The sequence below is a fragment of the Oncorhynchus tshawytscha genome, linkage group LG14 (assembly GCF_018296145.1).
Source record: "Oncorhynchus tshawytscha isolate Ot180627B linkage group LG14, Otsh_v2.0, whole genome shotgun sequence".
NCBI lineage: Eukaryota > Metazoa > Chordata > Actinopteri > Salmoniformes > Salmonidae > Oncorhynchus > Oncorhynchus tshawytscha.
This window is the reverse complement of record NC_056442.1, coordinates 55,223,966-55,246,931: the sequence shown is the minus strand read 5'-3', so window position 1 is coordinate 55,246,931 and position 22,966 is coordinate 55,223,966. Positions and strand designations below refer to the sequence as shown.

At 42.6% G+C, this 22,966-nt stretch overlaps 1 protein-coding gene across 1 annotated transcript in view; it reads left to right on the top strand.

Moving 5' to 3' along the window:
- The window catches only part of LOC121839294 (muscleblind-like protein 1), a 36,777-nt gene extending 24,154 nt beyond the window's left edge, over window positions 1-12,623 (top strand). Inside the window, exons 4-6 of the mRNA XM_042297693.1 lie at window positions 2,925-3,105; window positions 11,639-11,683; window positions 12,164-12,623. Of these exons, the coding sequence (XP_042153627.1) occupies window positions 2,925-3,105; window positions 11,639-11,683; window positions 12,164-12,300 (363 nt within the window). The 3' untranslated portion in view covers window positions 12,301-12,623. The remainder of the gene's footprint in view (window positions 1-2,924; window positions 3,106-11,638; window positions 11,684-12,163) is intronic.
- The last annotated feature ends 10,343 nt before the right edge of the window (window positions 12,624-22,966 follow it).

Below are 22,966 nucleotides of genomic sequence, written 5' to 3'. Positions count from 1 at the left end.
ACTGTCTTATTATGGGGCTAGTGTAACATAGACCACTGTCTTATTATAGAGGGACTGTAACATAGACCACTGTCTTATTATGGGGCTAGTGTAACATAGACCACTGTCTTATTATGGGGCTAGTGTAACATAGGCCACTGTCTTATTATGGGGCTAGTGTAACATAGACCACGGTCTTATTATAGAACAATTAGTGTATCATAGACCACTATCTTATTATGATGGACTGTAACATAGACCACTGATGTCTTTCAAAAAACATTTAATCATCATTTTTTCGAGGTAGAGAAGCTTTTGATCTAATGAAAATCTTTATTTTCTCTGTCTTATATTTCCACCACCCCTACAACTACCCCTACCACCCCTACAACCACCACAATAACCACCACCGCCACCACCCCTACAACCACCACTACCACCACCACTTCCACCACCACCACCACCACCTCTAAAACCACCAATACAACCACCACCACCACCACCACTACTACAACCACCAATACAACCACCACCACCACCACCTCTACAACCACCACCACCACAACCACCACCACCACCACTACAACCACCAATACAACCACCACCACTACAACCACCACCACCACCTCTACAACCACCACCACCACCACCACCACCACCACTTCCACCAACACGATAACCACCACCACCACCACCACTACAACCACCAATACAACCACCACCACCACCACCACCTCTACAACCACCACCACCACCACCACTACAACCACCAATACAACCACCACCACTACAACCACCACCACCACCTCTACACCACCACCACCACCACCACCACCACCACCACTTCCACCAACACTATAACCACCACCACCACCACCACTACAACCACCAATACAACCACCACCTCTACAACCACCACCACCACCATCACCACCACCACCTCTACAACCACCACCACCACTTCCACCACCACTATAACCACAACTACTTCCACCACCACCACCCCTACAACCACCACTATAACCACCACTATTTCCACCACCACCACCTCTACAACCACTACCACCACCACCACTACTTCCACCACCACCTCCACCTCTACAACCACCACCACCACCTCTACAACCACCGCCACCACCACCACTACACCACCACCACCACCTCTACAACCACCACCACCACCACTATAACCACCACTACATCCACCACCATAACCCCACTACAACCACCACCACCACCACCACTTCCACCACCACTATAACCACCACTACATCCACCACCACCACCCCACAACCACCACTACAACCACCACCACCACCACTACAACCACCACCACCACTTCCACCACCACTATAACCACCACTATTTCCACCACCACCACCACCTCTACAACCACTACTACCACCACCACTACTTCCACCACCACCTACAACCACCACCTCTACAACCACCACCACCACCACCTCTACAACCACCACCACCACCACCACCACCACCACCACCACCACCTCTACAACCACCACCACCACCACCACTACTTCCACCACCACCTCTACAACCACCACCTCTACAACCACCACTATAACCACCACTACATCCACCACCACCCCCACTACAACCACCACCACCACCACCACCACCACTCATCCACCACCGCTATAACCACCACTACATCCACCACCACCACCCCTACAACCACTACCTCCATCACCACCACCACCACCACCACTACCACCACCACCACCACCCCTAAACCCACCACCACCACTATAACCACCACCACTATAACCACCACCACCACTACATCCACCACCAACACCACCACCTCCGCCTCCACCACCACCACTACATCCAACACCACCACTATAACCACCACCACCACCACCACTACATCCAACACCACCACCACCACCACTATAACCACCACCACCACTATAACCACCACCACCACCACTACATCCAACCACTACCGTTACCACCAACTCCACTATTACCACCTCTACCACTATCATCACCACCTCCACCATCACCACTACCATTACCACCAACTCCACTACTACCACCTCCACCACTATCATCACCACCACTACCACTACCATTACCACCACCTCCACCACCACCTCCACCACTACCTCCTCCACCACTACCTCCACCACTACCTCCACTACTACCACCTCCACCACTACCTCCTCCACCACCACCACCACTACCATTACCACCACCACCACACCACCCTCCACCACTACCTCCTCCACCACCACCACCCTCCACCCTACCTCCACCACTACCACCACCACCTCCACCACTACCACCTCCTCCACCACCACCACCTACCATTACCACCACCTCCACTACTACCACCTCCACCACCACCACCACCACTACCATCCACACACCACCTCCACTACTACCACCTCCACACTACCACCTCCACCACCACCACCACTACCATTACCACCACCTCCACTACTACCACCACCCACTACCACCTCCACCCTCCTCCACCACCACCACTACTACCTACCACCACCTCCACTACTACCACCTCCATTACCAACACACTACTACTACCACCACCACCTACCCTACCACCTCCATTACACCTCCTCCACCACCACCCCCACTACCATTACTACCACCTCCACTACTACCACCTCCACCACTACCTCCTCCACCACCACAACCACCACTACCATTACCACCACCTCCACTACTACCACCTCCACCACTACCTCCTCCACCACTACCACCTCCATCACCACCACCACCACTACCACCTATTCCACCACCTCCACCACCACCTCCACCACTACCTCCTCCACCACCACCACCTCCACCACTACCTCCTCCACCACCACTACTTCCACCACTACCTCCTCCACCACCACTACCATTCCCACCACCTCCACTACTACCTCCTCCACCACCACCACCACCTCTATCAGGGGCTCCCACCTTTACCTCCATTACCAAAGAGACCCACAGTTGAAAAATCCAACGGTGCCACCGCCATGTTCAACGCCGCTGGCACGTTCCAGTACCAACAGGCCCTGGCCAACATGTTCCAGTACCAACAGGCCCTGGCCAACATGTTCCAGTACCAACAGCAGCAGTTCATCCCGTCGGGTAGGTTTGAACCTTTTACCTTTCACCTCTCAACTCATCACAACCCCTGAAGTCAAATCTGATGCTGCTTACCTCCATTCACAAACCTCAAACCTTACCAGTTGAACATCTGGCTTCATGCTCCTTGCCCATAAAATCTCTGGTTTTAGGCTCCTTAGCCATGCAACCTCTGGCTTCAGGCTCCTTACCCATAAAACCTCTGATTTTAGGCTCCTTACCCATACAACCTCTGGCTTCAGGCTCCTTACCCATAAAACTTCTGGCTTCAGGCTCCTTACCCATAAAACCTCTGGCTTCAGGCTCCTTACCCATAAAACCTCTGGCTTCAGGCTCCTTACACATAAAACCTCTGGCTTCGGGCTCCTTACCGGTAAAACCTTTGGCTTCGGTCTTGCACAGCATACATAGTTCTGATTGGACATTCATTTTGCAGTATCCCTCTTATTGCAATGACAATTGGAAACATGAACACAAACTCACACACATACACCAGTCTGAAAACATTGGCACCACCCTGGTCCAACCACATACACCAGAACACTGGCACCACCCTGGTCCGATCCACATACACCAGAACACTGGCACCACGCTGGTCCGATCCACATACACCAGAACACTGGCACCACCCTGGTCCGATCCACATACACCAGAACACTGGCACCACCCTGGTCCGATCCACGTACACCAGAACACTGGCACCACCCTGGTCCGACTCACATACACCAGAACACTGGCACCACCCTGGTCTGATCCACATACACCAGAACACTGGCACCACCTGGTCCAATCCACATACACCAGAACACTGGCACCACCCTGGTCCGATCCACATACACCAGAACACTGGCACCACCCTGGTCCGACCCACACACACCAGAACACTGGCACCACCCTGGTCCGATCCACATACACCAGAACACTGGCACCACCCTGGTCCGATCCACACACAACAGAACACTGGCACCACACTGGTCCGACCCACATACACCAGAACACTTGCACCACCCTGGTCCAACCACACATACCAGAACACTGGCAGCACTCTGGCCCGACCCACATACACCAGAACACTGGCACCACCCTGGTCCGACCCACATACACCAGAACACTGGCACCACCCTGGTCCGATCCACATACACCAGAACACTGGCACCACCCTGGTCCGATCCACATACACCAGAACACTGGCACCACCCTGGTCCGATCCACATACACCAGTTTTTTTATTAAGTCAGTTAAGAACAAATAGGAACAGTGGGTTAACTGGTCTAGGAACAGTGGGTTAACTGGTCTAGGAACAGTGGGTTAACTGGTCTAGGAACAGTGGGTTAACTGCCTGTTCAGGGGCAGAACGAAAGATTTGTACCTTGTCAGCTCGGGGGTTTGAACTTGCAACCTTCCGGTTACTAGTCCAACACTCTGTTCCACTAGGCTACACTGCCGCAAATGCTCCCCAGTGAGGGTCCAGTAAGTGTTACTGTTGCTCAGATCCTGTAGTCTATACATCCACTCCCATTGTTGAACTGTCTGACAGAGATGGATCGGCTGGCTTTCAGACAGTTCTGGCAAATGCCAGACGGGGTGGTCTATTTTAACCTAGTGTGTCTGTATACACTGGAGGTTTGGAACAGAATTATCTTTATTTTGACTAACAATGAGATCCTCAAGTAAAAAAAAAAAAGTGGCCTGGTGTTTTAGAAAGAACCAAGCCGATTTCTGCTCCCCAGTCCATCCCTGCTGTCAAGCCACAGTAGTCCAAGTCCACACTGAGAGAACTGGAGGCAGCTTGTCCATAACCACTCTGGGCCAACAACCTTTAAATAAACTAGGAGGAGTATTGCAAGATAGCCATTTTCCTATTGGCCCTGGCACATAATTGATCTTGGAAGGTTATTGGCTGATGTGACTGGCTATTCACTCTTTTCTCTTTGTTTTTAAGATAAAATATATTTTTAATCTGGATGACTGGTGCTAAAACGACATAGCTACTGATTTCTCATATCAAGATACATAGCATCTCTGTGTTCTTTAGGTTTGTGTGTGTTTAATGAGTGACCCTTGTTAACAGAAATAATTAGCATTAATGGCAGTAGATGCAACTTAAATCTGTCTTAATTCACTGCATTGTAGTTGATGTACAGGGCGTTCGGGAAAAGTATTCAGACCTCTTGACTTTTTCCACATGTTGTTACGTTACAGGCTTTTCCTAAAATGGATTAAATAAAACATTTCCTTGGTCAATCTACACACAATATCCCATAATGACATCACAATATCCCATAATGACATCACAATATCCCATAATGATGTCACAATATCCCATAATGACATCACAATATCCCGTAATGACATCACAATATCCCATAATGACAGAGCAAAAATATGTTTTTAGAAATGTACATAAGTATTCAGACCCTTTGCTATGAGACTCGAAATTGAGCTCAGGTGTATCCTGTTTCCCATTGATCATCTTTGAGATGTTCCTACAACTTAATTGGAGTCCACCTGTGGTAAATTCAATTGATTGGATATAATTTGGAAAGGCACACACTTGTCTATATAAGGTCCCACAGTTGACAGTGCATGTCAGAGCAAGAACCAAGCCATGAGGTCAATGGAATTGTCCGTAGAGCTCCGAGACGGGATTGTGTCGATGCACAGATCTGGGGATGGGTACCAAAACATTTCTGCAGCATTGAAGGTCCCCGAACACAGTGGCCTCCATCATTCATAAATGAAAGATGTTTGGAACCACCAAGACTCTTCCTAGAGCTGGCCACTGAGCAATCGGGGGAGAAGGGCCTTTAACAGAGTACAGAGAGGTCATTGATGATAACCTGCTCCAGAGAGCTCAGGACCTCTGACTGGGGCGAAGGTTCACCTTCCAACAGCAAAACGACCCCAAGCACACAGACAAGATTAACGTAGGAGTGGCTTCGGGACAAGTCTCTGAATGTCCTTGAGTGGCTCGGCCAGAGTCTGGACTTGAACCCCGTCGAACATCTCTGAAGAGACCTGACAATAGTTGTGCAGCAACACTCCCCATCCAACCTGACAGAGATTGAGAAGATCTGCAGAGAGGAATTGGAGAAACTCCCCAAATGCAGGTGTGCCAAGCTTGTAGCATCATATCCAAGAAGACTCAAGGCTGTAATCACTGCCAAAGGTGCTTCAACAAAGTACTGAGTAAAGGGTCTGAATATTTATGTAAATGTGATATTTCAGTTTTTTTTTATATATACATATTTGCAAAAATCTCTAAAAACATGTCTTTGCTCTGTCATTATGGGGTATTGTGATGTCATTATGGGGTATTGTGATGTCATTATGGAGTATTGTGATGTCATTATGGGGTATTGTGATGTCATTATGGGGTATTGTGTGTAGATTGATGAGGGAGGGGGGAAAAACGAGTTAATCCATTTCAGAATAAGGCTGTAACGTGTCGTGGAAATTTCCTTAATTACTAAATGATGAGAGAGCAAATCACACACGAGTCAGAGTTATGCTTAATCTTCACCTTTAATAATAATTAAGCTTTTGCAATAGCATTTTGACTTTCAACAGTTCAGTATCTCTAATGAAAAGTTGAGAGTGCTCAACATAATGGCAAATGGGTTCCTTTATAGCAAAGATCCACCCCCCCTAGACGACATGACAAACCACAGGTCTTAGGAACTTACACAAAGAAAGACTTTACTTCAGAGGAATATCCCCTAGCCAGACAGAGTTGGCTATAAATTATCCTTCAGTTTGGTCTCCTAAACAAAGCTCTTATTTCGTCCTTGGTACAAAATGGTACCAAGACATTACCCCCACCCTATGATATATATCAAATTGTCATTTAGATAGAACCAATTCTAAATACAACCAATCCTGGACAAGCTCACGGAGAGGAGAGTGAGGCTATAGGGCAAGATAGGAACAACAAAAGAGAGAGCATAGAATGATTCCAGACACTGCCATCCTCCTCTCCCCGTTGGGAAAAGTAGGGAGTGACTGGCACACAGACACAGTGGAGCAAAAGATATGTTTACACATGATGACCCCTTGACCTCTCCCATCTCTGTGGCCCAAACAACTTAGTCCTGACAGAGAACAGATAACTGCCAATGGCCACCACTATAGTACAACAAAATACATGCTGATGAGACATAACTCATCAGCATATCATGAAAATAAAACATCTTATCTATGTTACCCAACTAATTCTGATTATTCCCCAACAAACATAATAACCTGTGTTAAAAAGGTTACGGGGTCTGAATACATTCCAAATGCACTGTATCACCTGTGTAATTCTGTGTAGCCCTTACCTGCAGTCAAATGACCTAGTGGTCTCAACGGTGGAATGTTATGCACACTTTTCATAATTTCATAATCAATCAATTGTAATAACGCCGGAAATTCGGTGTTTCTATGTTATAGTTCAGTCTTCTGTATATGTGAAGTGTAATATTGGGATGCAAACTCCAAATTGAATACATTTCAGCTCGATATCTATCGGACATGGTACAGGTGTCTTCTTTTCTTTAAAGCCCATAACCTCCATCACCACCACCACCACCACTATAACCACTACCACCACCACCACCACCACCACCACCCCTACACCCACCACCAGCACCACCACTATAACCACCACCACCACCACTATAACCACTACCCACCACCACCACCACCACCACCCCCTACACCCACCACCACCACCACTATAACCACCACCACCACCACTATAACCACTACCACCACCACCACCACCACCACCACCACCACCACCCCTACACCCACCACCACCACCACCACTATAACCACCACCACTAACCACCACCACCACCACCACTACCATCCACCACCAACACCACCACCTCCACCTCCACCACCACCACTACATCCACCACCACACCACCACTAAAACCACCACCACCACTATAACCACCACCACCACCACCACCACCACATCCAACACCACCACCTCCACCACCACCACCACCCCTACACCCACCACCACCACCACACCCACCACCACCACTATAACCACCACCACTACCACCACCACCACTAACCACCACATCCACCACCAACACCACCACCTCCACCTCCACCACCACCACTACCATCCAACACCACCACCTCCACCACCACCACCACCCCTACACCCACCACCACCACTATAACCACCACCACTACCACCACCACCACTACATCCACCACCAACACCACCACCTCCACCACCACCACCACTACTACATCCAACACCACCACCTCCACCTCCTGTGTGAGGTGTGTAGATTTGTTTCAGACTACCAATGAACCCTGCACTGCAGTAGACGGTGAAAGTACTGTATCCTTCTGTACCCATAACAACACTGTCTCCCTCTAATGACAGTCTTTTTGTGTGTTGATTTCTTCTCCCCGTTTCCCTTTCCAATCCACTTCCTGGTGCAATGCATGATGGGCAGGCTCAATATTGTGCATGACACCTGCAACAACTGTTGGTAGGTGCAAGCTTTCCATCCTGATTACCTTAAAGCCTTTTTAGTCCCTCATACTCCATCTCAAGACATCAAGGTGGCCATTTTCCACTCTTGAGGCCAAGGGGGAATCTAGATAGATAGATAGATAGATAGATAGATAGATAGATAGATAGATAGATAGATAGATAGATAGATAGATAGATAGATAGATAGATAGATAGATAGATAGATAGATAGATAGATAGATAGATAGATAGATAGATAGATAGATAGATAGATAGATAGATAGATAGATAGATAGATAGATAGATAGATAGATAGATAGATAGATAGATAGATAGATAGATAGATAGATAGATAGATAGATAGATAGATAGATAGATAGATAGATAGATAGATAGATAGATAGATAGTTTTATTTTCACATATAAATACATGTGCCACAATCCTGCACTTTGGCAGTTTACAATAAAGAAAACTGAATTGCACTGCAGTTTACATAATAAGAACATGAACAAGATCAAAATATAAACATATTAATACAAATATTTAAATGTGAATATCTTCTGCATCTAGTGTCCCCAATACATACCAATACATACCAATGCATACCAACACATACCAATACATACCAATACATACCAATACATACCAATACATACCAATACATACCAATACATACCAATGTATACCAATACATACCAATGCATACCAATGTATACCAATACATACCAATACATACCAATAAATGTGAATATCTTCTGCATCTAGTGTCCCCAATACATACCAATACATACCAATGCATACCAACACATACCAATACATACCAATACATACCAATACATACCAATGTATACCAATACATACCAATGCATACCAATGTATACCAATACATACCAATACATACCAATACATGCCAATACATACCAATGCATAGCAATGCATACCAATACATACCAATACATACCAATGAATACCAATACATACCAATGTAAACCAATACATACCAATGCATACCAATACATAACAAATACATACAATGTATACCGAAACATACCAATGCATACCAATACTTACCAATACATACCAATACATACCAATGTATACCAATACATACCAATACATACCAATGCATACCAATACATACCAGTGAATACCAATACATACCAATGTAAACCAATACATACCAATGCATACCAATACATACAATGTATACCGAAACATACCAATGCATACCAATACTTACCAATACATACCAATACATACCAATGTATACCAATACAGACCAATACATACCAATACATACCAATACATACCAATGCATAACAATACATACCAATGTATACCAATACTTACCAATACATACCAATACATACCAATGTATACCAATACAATACATACCAATGTATACCAATACATACCAATGTATACCAATACATACCAATACATACCAATGTATACCAATACATACCAATACATACAATGTATACCGAAACATACCAATACATACCAATACATACCAATGCATACCAATACATACAATGTATACCGAAACATACCAATGCACACCAATACTTACCAATACATACCAATACATACCAATGTATACCAATACATACCAATACATACCAATGTATACCAATACATACCAATACATACCAATGTATACCAATACATACCAATACATACCAATGTATACCAATACATACCAATACATACCAATGTATACCAATACATACCAATACATACCAAAGCATACCAATACATACCAATGTATACCAATACATACCAATGCATACCAATACATACCAAAGCATACCAATACATACCAATGCATACCAATGTATACCAATACATACCAATCCATACCAATGCATACCAAAACATACCAATACATACCAATACTTACCAATACATACCAATATATACCAATGTATACCAATACATACCAATACATACCAAAGCATACCAATGCATACCAATACATACCAATACATACCAATACATACCAATGCATACCAATACATACCAATACATACCAATACATACCAATGCATACCAATGCATACCAATGTATACCAATACATACCAATACATACCAATACATACCAATGTATACCAATACATACCAATACATACCAATGCATACCAATACATACCAATACATACCAATGCATACCAATACATACCAATACATACCAAAGCATACCAATACATACCAATGTATACCAATACATACCAATGCATACCAATACATACCAAAGCATACCAATACATACCAATGCATACCAATACATACCAATGCATACCAATACATACCAAAGTATACCAATACATACCAATACATACCAATGTATACCAATACATACCAATACATACCAATATATACCAATACATACCAATACATACCAATGTATACCAATGTATACCAATACATACCAATCCATACCAATACATACCAATGCATACCAATACATACCAATACATACCAATGCATACCAACACATACCAAAGTATACCAATACATACCAATACATACCAATGCATACCAATACATACCAATGTATACCAATACATACCAATACATACCAATGTATACCAATACATACCAATACATACCAATGCATACCAATACATACCAGAGTATACCAATATATACCAATACATACCAATACATACCAATACATACCAATGTATACCAATACATACCAAAGTATACCAATACATACCAATACATACCAATACATACCAATACATACCAATGCAAACCAGTGATTTAGTTGTCACTTGGCCAGGTGTTGCCTGATGATAGAGAAAAGATGGATATGAATTTGCGGTGAACAATTGAGATGTGGTACAGTGTTGTAGCGCTCTGTTATAAACTGCTGTCAACTAAATAGATTGCAGCGATTCCATAGTTAAACAATTGATTTTCTTGCATTACTTGTGTTTAACGGGAAATTATTTGTAGTAAAATATGACATATAATTGGTATGTAGATTCACAGCTTGGAGAGAAAAAAATACAGAGTTTTTAAATCTTCTATTTCCTGACAGAGTGGGACTGGACTGGACTGGGACGGACTGTGGGTTGCAGACAGGGTTAGTTATGGTATTATCATCTTATTGGTGGTGGAGGTGGTGGTGGGTCAATTATGAGACGTGTATAGTTCTGGAAATGTGAATGAAGTGTATGAGTAATTTTGAAGCACATTTTGAGAATATTATGAGCAGTGAAATGTTGTTTTACTGTAGGCTAGTTGTTTCACCTGTTTCCCCGTGTGTCACCCCTATGCGGTATGTAACAACCCACTCTGACACACTCATTTTCCTGACCCTTCATCCCAAACCTCAGTTATCCTGTTAGCTAACACCTTAAGTAAAGGTCAGCTTAGAATCTGTTTTAAATGACATCAGTAATAGAGAATAAGAAATACACAAACAAATGATTTCCTAACGGTTGACATCAACAAACTAGTCTTTGAGGTTTAGAAGTGGTTAGAAGAGAATTAACCTGTATAAGATAGCAACATATCTGCCTGCTTCAGTTCATTTGCCTGTCTGATTTTTCTCTCCCCAAAGTACCCATGATGCACGGTGCCACGCCCGCCACTGTGTCTGCAGCCACTTCCTCTGCCACAAGCGTTCCCTTTGCAAACGCAACAGCCAATCAGGTTTGCTCCTCTTCTGCTTCCTCTCTCTCGCTCCACTTCCTGTGATGGAATTAAGCCACTTCCGGGGTGGTGTTTTGAGAGTACTCTTCTATAGGCAGTATCCACCATATTTTTGGTACTTATGACCACTCATTGAATGGTTATGAATGGCCATCAGAAGAGGAGTACGGATGCGTGGTGATTGATTCCACCTCTAACTATTCCCCTGAGGCGTTTAAAGACACTGACCAACATTCAGGAAAATGACGACATCGTTTCCTCCTCAGTGGTCAGTGTTGTTTTATTTGTAATGGATATTCGCCGTTCGTTTAAATACGATTGATTGTGTATTCAGTGGTGTAAAGTACTTAAGTAAAAATACTTTAAAGTACTACATAAGTATTTTTGGGGGTATCCGTACTTTACTTTACTATTTATGTTTTTGACAACTTTTACTTTTACATCACTGCATTCCTAAAGAAAATGATGTACTTTTTACTCCATACATTTTCTCTGACAACCAAAAGTACTCGTTACATTTTGAATGCTTAGCTGGAAAGAAAAGGGTCCAATTCGCACACTTATCAAGAGAACATACCTGGTCCTCCCTACTGTCTCTTATCTGGCGGATTCACGAAACACAAATGCTTTGTGTTTAAATGATGTCTGAGTGTTGGAGTGTGACCCTGGGTATCCGTAAATAAATAAAAATGTGCCGTTTGGTTTGCTTAACGTAATGAATTTTAAATTATTTGTACTTTTAATTTGACTTTTGATACTTAAGTATATTTTATCAACTACATTTACTTTTGATTCTTCATCGGGATCGGTGTCCCTTCCATGGGACGGTTGAGCTACCGTAGGCTAATGCGATTAGCATGAGGTTGTAAGTAACAAGAACATTTCCCAGGACATAGACATGTCTGATATTGGCAGAAATCTTAAATTCTTGTTAATCTAACTGCACTGTCCAATTTACAGTAAAATAATACCATGCTATTGTTTGAGGAGAGGGCACAATTTGAACCTGAAAAGTTATTATTTAAAAAATGTGGCACATTTGGGCAGTCTTGATACAACATTTTGAACAGAAATGCAATGGTTCATTGGATCAGTTTAAAACGTTGCACATAAACTTATGCCATCTAGTGGCCAAAATGTAAATTTCACCTGGGCTGGAATAATACATTATGGCCTTTCTCTTGCATTTCACAGATTATGGTACAACAAAATAATACTAAAGAACGGTTGTTTTTTTCTTTGTATTATCTTTTACCAGATCTAATGTGTTATATTCTCCTACATTCCTTTCACATTTCCACAAACTTCAAAGTGTTTCCTTTCAAATGGTACCAATAATATGCATATCCTTGCTTCAGGACGTGAGTTACAGGCAGTTAGATTTGGGTATGTCATGTTAGCCGACAATTGGAAAAAAGGGACGGATCCTTAAGAGTTAACTGTTTTTAGAACCAAATACTTTTAGACTTTTACTGAAGTGGTATTTAATACTGGGTGACTTTCACTTATTACTTGAGTCATTTTCTATTAAGATATCTTTACTTTTACTCTAGTATGAGAATGTAGTACTTTTTCCATCACTGGGTGTATTTAGCACAGTCTGTAAGTGAGGCAAAGTAAAATGAAAATATCCCGTTGAGAGTGTTGTGTTGTAAAAGCTGTTTTCTCTCTATCTCTCATGTTCTTCCTCAGATTCCATTAATATCTACAGATCATCTTACTAGGCACAAGTATGTGACTCAGATCTAGAAATCTCAAGCAGAACAGTAAGACTAATTTTCATACAAATGTGCAGTGTCTATGCAAATCTCTTTCGACTACGTTCTTCAAATTCTTCTGTAATTCATAATTTTTTTACGATTCTCTTCTGATCTATTCATTGTTCTCCCGCAGATGAAACTGCAGTGTGCCGGTGTCCCACAGCTCCCCACCCTTCATGCCTGTAAACATAGAAATCTGTAGAAGATTATTTCTAGAGCCTGTAACATCCAACCACCTGTAAACTATAGTGGTACTGACATGCACGTTGCTCTAGGAGGGTTCAGTTGATCATAAAGGTGGTGAACATGTGCATTCCACACACACACACACACACACACACACACACACACACACACACAACAACACTGGTGGGCCTCGTACGGAGAAGAACTATTGCCATCTACAGAATGTTATCAGCCATGCCTTTATGTCTGTGGAGGCATCATCCATTTAACTCTAGTTGGTTCTGTTAGGACCCGGTCCTCTCTGGGTATAGTCTATAGACTCTAGTTGGTTCTGTTAGGACTCGGTCCTCTCTGGGTATAGTCTATAGACTCTAGTTGGTTCTGTTAGGACCCGGTCCTCTCTGGGTATAGTCTATAGACTCTAGTTGGTTCTGTTAGGACTCGGTCCTCTCTGGGTATAGTCTATAGACTCTAGTTGGTTCTGTTAGGACCCGGTCCTCTCTGGGTATAGTCTATAGACTCTAGTTGGTTCTGTTAGGACCCGGTCCTCTCTGGGTATAGTCTATAGACTCTAGTTGGTTCTGTTAGGACCCGGTCCTCTCTGGGTATATATTCTATAGACTCTAGTTGGTTCTGTTAGGACCCGGTCCTCTCTGGGTATATATTCGACTCTAGTTGGTTCTGTTAGGACCCGGTCCTCTCTGGGTATAGTCTATAGACTCTAGTTGGTTCTGTTAGGACCCGGTCCTCTCTGGGTATAGTCTATAGACTCTAGTTGGTTCTGTTAGGACTCGGTCCTCTCTGGGTATAGTCTATAGACTCTAGTTGGTTCTGTTAGGACTCGGTCCTCTCTGGGTATAGTCTATAGACTCTAGTTGGTTCTGTTAGGACCCGGTCCTCTCTGGGTATAGTCTATAGACTCTAGTTGGTTCTGTTAGGACCCGGTCCTCTCTGGGTATAGTCTATAGACTCTAGTTGGTTCTGTTAGGACCCGGTCCTCTCTGGGTATATATTCTATAGACTCTAGTTGGTTCTGTTAGGACCCGGTCCTCTCTGGGTATATATTCTATAGACTCTAGTTGGTTCTGTTAGGACCCGGTCCTCTCTGGGTATAGTCTATAGACTCTAGTTGGTTCTGTTAGGACCCGGTCCTCTCTGGGTATATATTCTATAGACTCTAGTTGGTTCTGTTAGGACCCGGTCCTCTCTGGGTATAGTCTATCGACTCTAGTTGGTTCTGTTAGGACCCGGTCCTCTCTGGGTATATATTCTATAGACTCTAGTTGGTTCTGTTAGGAACCGGTCCTCTCTGGGTATAGTCTATAGACTCTAGTTGGTTCTGTTAGGACCCGGTCCTCTCTGGGTATAGTCTATAGACTCTAGTTGGTTCTGTTAGGACCCGGTCCTCTCTGGGTATATATTCTATAGACTCTAGTTGGTTCTGTTAGGACTCGGTCCTCTCTGGGTATAGTCTATAGACTCTAGTTGGTTCTGTTAGGACTCGGTCCTCTCTGGGTATAGTCTATAGACTCTAGTTGGTTCTGTTAGGACCCGGTCCTCTCTGGGTATATATTCTATAGACTCTAGTTGGTTCTGTTAGGACCCGGTCCTCTCTGGGTATAGTCTATAGACTCTAGTTGGTTCTGTTAGGACCCGGTCCTCTCTGGGTATAGTCTATAGACTCTAGTTGGTTCTGTTAGGACTCGGTCCTCTCTGGGTATAGTCTATAGACTCTAGTTGGTTCTGTTAGGACTCGGTCCTCTCTGGGTATAGTCTATAGACTCTAGTTGGTTCTGTTAGGACCCGGTCCTCTCTGGGTATAGTCTATAGACTCTAGTTGGTTCTGTTAGGACTCGGTCCTCTCTGGGTATAGTCTATAGACTCTAGTTGGTTCTGTTAGGACTCGGTCCTCTCTGGGTATAGTCTATAGACTCTAGTTGGTTCTGTTAGGACCCGGTCCTCTCTGGGTATATATTCTATAGACTCTAGTTGGTTCTGTTAGGACTCGGTCCTCTCTGGGTATAGTCTATAGACTCTAGTTGGTTCTGTTAGGACTCGGTCCTCTCTGGGTATAGTCTATAGACTCTAGTTGGTTCTGTTAGGACTCGGTCCTCTCTGGGTATAGTCTATAGACTCTAGTTGGTTCTGTTAGGACCCGGTCCTCTCTGGGTATATATTCTATAGACTCTAGTTGGTTCTGTTAGGACCCGGTCCTCTCTGGGTATAGTCTATAGACTCTAGTTGGTTCTGTTAGGACCCGGTCCTCTCTGGGTATATATTCTATAGACTCTAGTTGGTTCTGTTAGGACTCGGTCCTCTCTGGGTATAGTCTATAGACTCTAGTTGGTTCTGTTAGGACCCGGTCCTCTCTGGGTATATATTCTATAGACTCTAGTTGGTTCTGTTAGGACCCGGTCCTCTCTGGGTATAGTCTATAGACTCTAGTTGGTTCTGTTAGGACCCGGTCCTCTCTGGGTATATATTCTATAGACTCTAGTTGGTTCTGTTAGGAACCGGTCCTCTCTGGGTATAGTCTATAGACTCTAGTTGGTTCTGTTAGGACCCGGTCCTCTCTGGGTATAGTCTATAGACTCTAGTTGGTTCTGTTAGGACCCGGTCCTCTCTGGGTATATATTCTATAGACTCTAGTTGGTTCTGTTAGGACTCGGTCCTCTCTGGGTATAGTCTATAGACTCTAGTTGGTTCTGTTAGGACTCGGTCCTCTCTGGGTATAGTCTATAGACTCTAGTTGGTTCTGTTAGGACCCGGTCCTCTCTGGGTATAGTCTATAGACTCTAGTTGGTGCTGTTAGGACCCGGTCCTCTCTGGGTATAAATTCTATAGACTCTAGTTGGTTCTGTTAGGACCCGGTCCTCTCTAGGTATAGTCTATAGACTCTAGTTGGTTCTGTTAGGACTCGGTCCTCTCTGGGTATAGTCTATAGACTCTAGTTGGTTCTGTTAGGACCCGGTCCTCTCTGGGTATAGTCTATCGACTCTAGTTGGTTCTGTTAGGACCCGGTCCTCTCTGGGTATATATTCTATAGACTCTAGTTGGTTCTGTTAGGAACCGGTCCTCTCTGGGTATAGTCTATAAACTCTAGTTGGTTCTGTTAGGACTCGGCCCTCTCTGGGTATAGTCTATAGACTCTAGTTGGTTCTGTTAGGACCCGGTCCTCTCTGGGTATATATTCTATAGACTCTAGTTGGTTCTGCTAGGACTCGGTCCTCTCTGGGTATAGTCTATAGACTCTAGTTGGTTCTGTTAGGACCCGGTCCTCTCTGGGTATAGTCTATAGACTCTAGTTGGTTCTGTTAGGACCGGGCCTCTCTGGGTATATATTCTATAGACTCTAGTTGGTTCTGTTAGGACCCGGTCCTCTCTGGGTATAGTCTATCTCACTAGTGATGGAAAAAGGGTCAATACTCTAGAAAAGGAATGATAGAATGAGGAACTGTTGAAAGTTGTATGATAAACCAAATCACTGAAAGGAGTGAGAAGTTTCAAAGAGTTGCAGGGTGGCAAGTGGTGGAAAAAGTACCCAATTGTCATACTTGAGTAAAAGTATAGATACCTTAATAGAAAGTTACTGAAGTTAAAATGAAAGTCACCCAGTAAAATACAATTTGAGTAAAAGTCTAAAAGAACTGTTTTTTTGGTTTTAAATATACCTAAGTATAAAAAGAAAATGTAATTGCAAAAATATTCTTACGTATCAAAAAACAAAGTAAAACCATAAATATGAAAAAAAATGTCCTTATGTTTAAGCAAAGCAGACGGCACCATTTTTGGGGGGTTTTCATGATTAATGGATAACAAGGGGCACACTCCAACACTCAGACATTATTTACAAAATACGCATTTCTGTTTAGTCATCCGCCAGGCAGGACGCAGTAGGTATGCCCACATGTTCTCTTGATAAGTGTGTGAATTTGACTATTTTCCTGTTCCGCTAAGAATTCAAAATGGAACGAGTACTTTCGTTGTTTTTTTTCAGGGAAAATATAAGGAGTAAAAAGTACAATATTTTCTTTAGGAATGTCGTGGAGTAAAAGTACAAGTTGTCAAAATTATAAATAGTAAAGTAAAGTACAGATAACCCCCCGAAAAAATGAAGTTTTTTTAAGTAAGAACTTTACACCACTGAGGGTGGCTTATGGTTGAGTTATTATGTCAGTTTCAATGTGGCGGTGTTTATAATTCATTACAATTCATTCAACAACAACAACAACAACAACAACAACAACAAATCATGTTAAGTGCGTTGCATATGGTCTATGACAAGAGAACTTGTGAAAAACACATTACGTGTCATTAACTGTGAGGTAGAAGGTAGAATGTTGGATAGTTATAGACAAAGGTTGTTTTTTTTTTCTCTCTCTCTCTCTCTCTCTCTCTCTCTCTCTCTCTCTCTCTCTCTCTCTCTCTCTCTCTTCCTGTGTTGCTTTTCAATGACATCTGTGGTAGGGCTGGACGAGCCTAAATCACAGATACACTTCTGGATGGATGGACGCGTAGAGGGGAGTGTAGAGCTGTGTATAGCAGTAATGGGGGAGTGTAGAGCTGTGTATAGCAGTAATGGGGGAGTGTAGAGCTGTGTATAGCAGTAATGGGGGAGTGTAGAGTTGTGTATAGCAGTAATGGGGAGTGTAGAGTTGTGTATAGCAGTAATGGGGAGTGTAGAGCTGTGTATAGAAGTAATGGGGGAGTGTAGAGCTGTGTATAGCAGTAATGGGGGAGTGTAGAGCTGTGTATAGCAGTAATGGGGGAGTGTAGAGCTGTGTATAGAAGTAATGGGGGTGTGTAGAGCTGTTTTCTAAAAACTGCCTCTGCATGCATTGTGGGTGTTTCTTGGAGCATGTTGATTGATGGAATGATATAAAAGAGTTGGCAAGAGTTTGACCCTGATTGTATTACTCATCCAAAGCCTTAGAAAACACCACTAGTTCGGCAACAATGCCATTTCAAATCGTCCTCTTCTCCTAACCCTTGTTTTTTTGTCACCACACAGCGTGTATATGCTTAGTCACCACACAGCGTGTACACGTTTTGTCACCACACAGCGTGTATGCGTTTTGTCACCACACAGCGTGTATTCGTTTTGTCACCACACAGCGTGTATATGTTTTGTCACCACACAGCGTGTATGCGTTTAGTCACCACACAGCGTGTACACGATTGTTGCTTGTTTCTTTCTTCACTGAAAACATGGTATTTTGTTGTTGATTAAATACGTCGGTGAAGAAGATGAATGTGTTATTTCGTTTTGTTTAGTGCACAGATTACATTTTTGAGATTTTTGTTTAAAGGTGTTTTTTGTCTCGCTAGATTTTCACCAGTAACTTCTGTAAGATGCTGAATATTAAGTAAATGTGTGTGTTTTTTTTGGTGTGTTCTTCATACCATATTTAGTTTTCTGAAATGTCATGTAACATTGATTTGAAAATGTACTGTTCGTGTTATGACTGTGAAACGAAAACAAAAAACGTTTTTTATTTTCTGTGGTCTGTAAGAATTCTGTTCAAATCTTGTCTGTTTGAGTTTTTCAAACAAATATATTTGATATGGGTATCTGACATTGAGGAACTAAGTAGATAAATGAGGCCTGCTGTGGTAACCATGGAAACCACAGAACACTATTGTAATAATCGTCTGGGTCGTACACTCACTAGTCACTCTTACATGGGAAAAATATTACTAAGAAATCTTGTTCATTTATTTAAATAGTAACTATTGTTTGAATATTTTAAATGTCCCCTGGATGTCAGGCCGTGTTGAAAAACCCAGCTGCCTATTTGATCACTCTTAGGGGGGCATTGTAGTCGAGGTCACGGGTCGGAGGCGGGTCGAACATGGAGTACGTACACTGATCTCTTCACTTAGCCACTAACAAACGAGGAGAAACCTAGGTTGTACTTTCTTTGCACTTCTGTACATAGTCCCCCCAAAAAAGGGAGAGAATTATGTATAATATTCAGATGTTATTTTGAATAAAAAAATATCTATAACTACATGAAACTTTGTTAGGATAATTTAAAAAAAGAAAGGATGAAACTGTTCTCGCTCTGTAAGTCCTTTCAGAAACACCAACGTGTTGCTCTTCTTTCTGTTGTTGTCTTTCCTGGCATCTTGCAGTTCGCCAGGAAACCTTCAGGTGGTGCTGTGCACTAGCCTCTGGAGAAAACGGGCCTGACTGGGTTTGTCCGGTGTCATGGCCACGCCCTTCCAGGCTTCAACCAATTAAAACAAGTCCTGTTTTAGCCAGAGAGGAACGCATGTTTAAGGAAATAACGTATACCTTTAAAGAGAACTAGTTCACGACAGAATAATATTGAGTAAGTCGATGTGTTGCACAGCATTACAGTACGCAGTATAATATCAACTTAATTGACTAAAATAAGAAAGAAAAACACAAAACAAAACAGTGGTTTATTGAAATGATTCCTAAGAATATACTCGCTTCAAGAGTTATAACACCTGCCGTAAATACGTTACGTACAACACAAACACAGTATGTGTCAGTTTGTTTCTTTCTGTTTAGAATCTATGCTTCTGGTTGATGAAATGGAGAAAAATATGAAAGTAGTTTACCAGGTAAACTATGAGGAACCTGTAAACAGTTCTCCATTCCTGTGTTACTCATGAGGCTTCGACGTTAGTCCAAACCGTGATGTGACTTTTCATCTGTCACAAGCACATGCCTGATGTTATAACATGATGCAATCTGAACTGTATGTTTTCTCAGCTTGTAGCTCCCTGATAGGATTTGTGCCTGGTAGCCAGATGTGCACCTCCTCTGCAAAGCACGTGCCATGTAAGTGGTCATCTAAAGCCACAATCTATAGCCATAATATATTTTCCATAAAAAAATAAATCATTGTTGAGTTAACAGTATTCATAAGAATGAAGTTGCATGATTGGTTGGCCATGGAATTTTTTTTGGTCTCCCGTTTTATAAAGCTGGTCTTAACAACGTTGAGGGATTGATGAAGAAGCACTGTGATAACTGGGAATGGCTATCATGTGGGAATCCTTTCTCCAGGGTTCTATCATGTGGGAATCCTTTCCCCAGGGTTCTATCATGTGGGAATCCTTTCTCCAGGGTTCTATCATGTGGGAATCCTTTCTCCAGGGTTCTATCATGTGGGAATCCTTTCTCCAGGGTTCTATCATGTGGGAATCCTTTCCCAGGGTTCCCAGGGTTCTATCATGTGGGAATCCTTTCTCCAGGGTTCTATCATGTGGGAATCCTTTCTCCAGGGTTCTATCATGTGGGAATCCTTTCTCCAGGGTTCTATCATGTGGGAATCCTTTCTCCAGGGTTCTATCATGTGGGAATCCTTTCTCCAGGGTTCTATCATGTGGGAATCCTTTCTCCAGGGTTCTATCATGTGGGAATCCTTTCTCCAGGGTTCTATCATGTGGGAATCCTTTCTCCAGGGTTCTATCATGTGAGAAACCTTTCATCGGGGTTCTAATGATTTGTATGTTTCTTGCTGTTGAGAATAAAATAAATAAATACAAATTCATAAATTCAATAAAATATAAGTGAATTTGCTCTAAAAGTCTGATCTCAAATTTCTTCTATGGATACATTTTCTGTAAAGGTAAAGACTGTATTATATTTCTCAAGGCAGAGAGGGGATCCATCAATTGTCTATAGTGCAATAACCCTCATAGGTTTTAATCACAGAGAAACTCGTCTCCCTCTAAATGGTGAAATGTGATACATTTCTAAAATTAGATTTAAAAAAGTGACAAAGACTGGATGGAAAGTAGAATAATGATAGTGGGTAGAGTGAGGAATGCCTAATGCTGTGTTATCAAGAGCAATGGACCTGTTTAACATGTCATGCAAATTCGGACTATTCTAATTAGTTTTTTCTATTTGACCATAGCCATCCATCAAATAAGGTTTAAATTGCCCAAAATCATATACGGAGACAATCGCTTTCTGTTGTCACAATATGATTTATTTATAAAGTACATAATGGAGTTTACATACATTTATAAAGTTTATAATGTAATTATAATATATATATATATTATAATGTTATTATAATTTCATACAATAAAGTATTTCTGGTGGATGGCAAAGATGCATAAATCGGTTTATCAGTTACTAGCCAGATGAGTCCTAAAAATATGACAGTAAAAATGTTTTACAATGTCTTCAATGTGCTTCACAGTGTTGCCACAAGATGGAGGTCTCTCCTTTAATAGCCCACTGGTAAACTACATGACCAAAAGTATGTGAAAATTTGCTTGTCCAACATCCCCCTTTGCTGCTATAACAACCTCCACTCTTCTGGGAAGGCTTTCCACTAGATGTTGGAACAATGCTGCTATAACAGCCTCCACTCTTCTGGGAAGGCTTTCCACTAGATGTTGGAACAATGCTGCTATAACAGCCTCCACTCTTCTGGGAAGGCTTTCCACTAGATGTTGGAACAATGCTGCTATAACAGCCTCCACTCTTCTGGGAAGGCTTTCCACTAGATGTTGGAACAATGCTGCTATAACAGCCTCCACTCTTCTGGGAAGGCTTTCCACTAGATGTTGGAACAATGCTGCTATAACAGCCTCCACTCTTCTGGGAAGGCTTTCCACTAGATGTTGGAACAATGCTGCTATAACAGCCTCCACTCTTCTGGGAAGGCTTTCCACTAGATGTTGGAACAATGCTGCTATAACAGCCTCCACTCTTCTGGGAAGGCTTTCCACTAGATGTTGGAACAATGCTGCTATAACAGCCTCCACTCTTC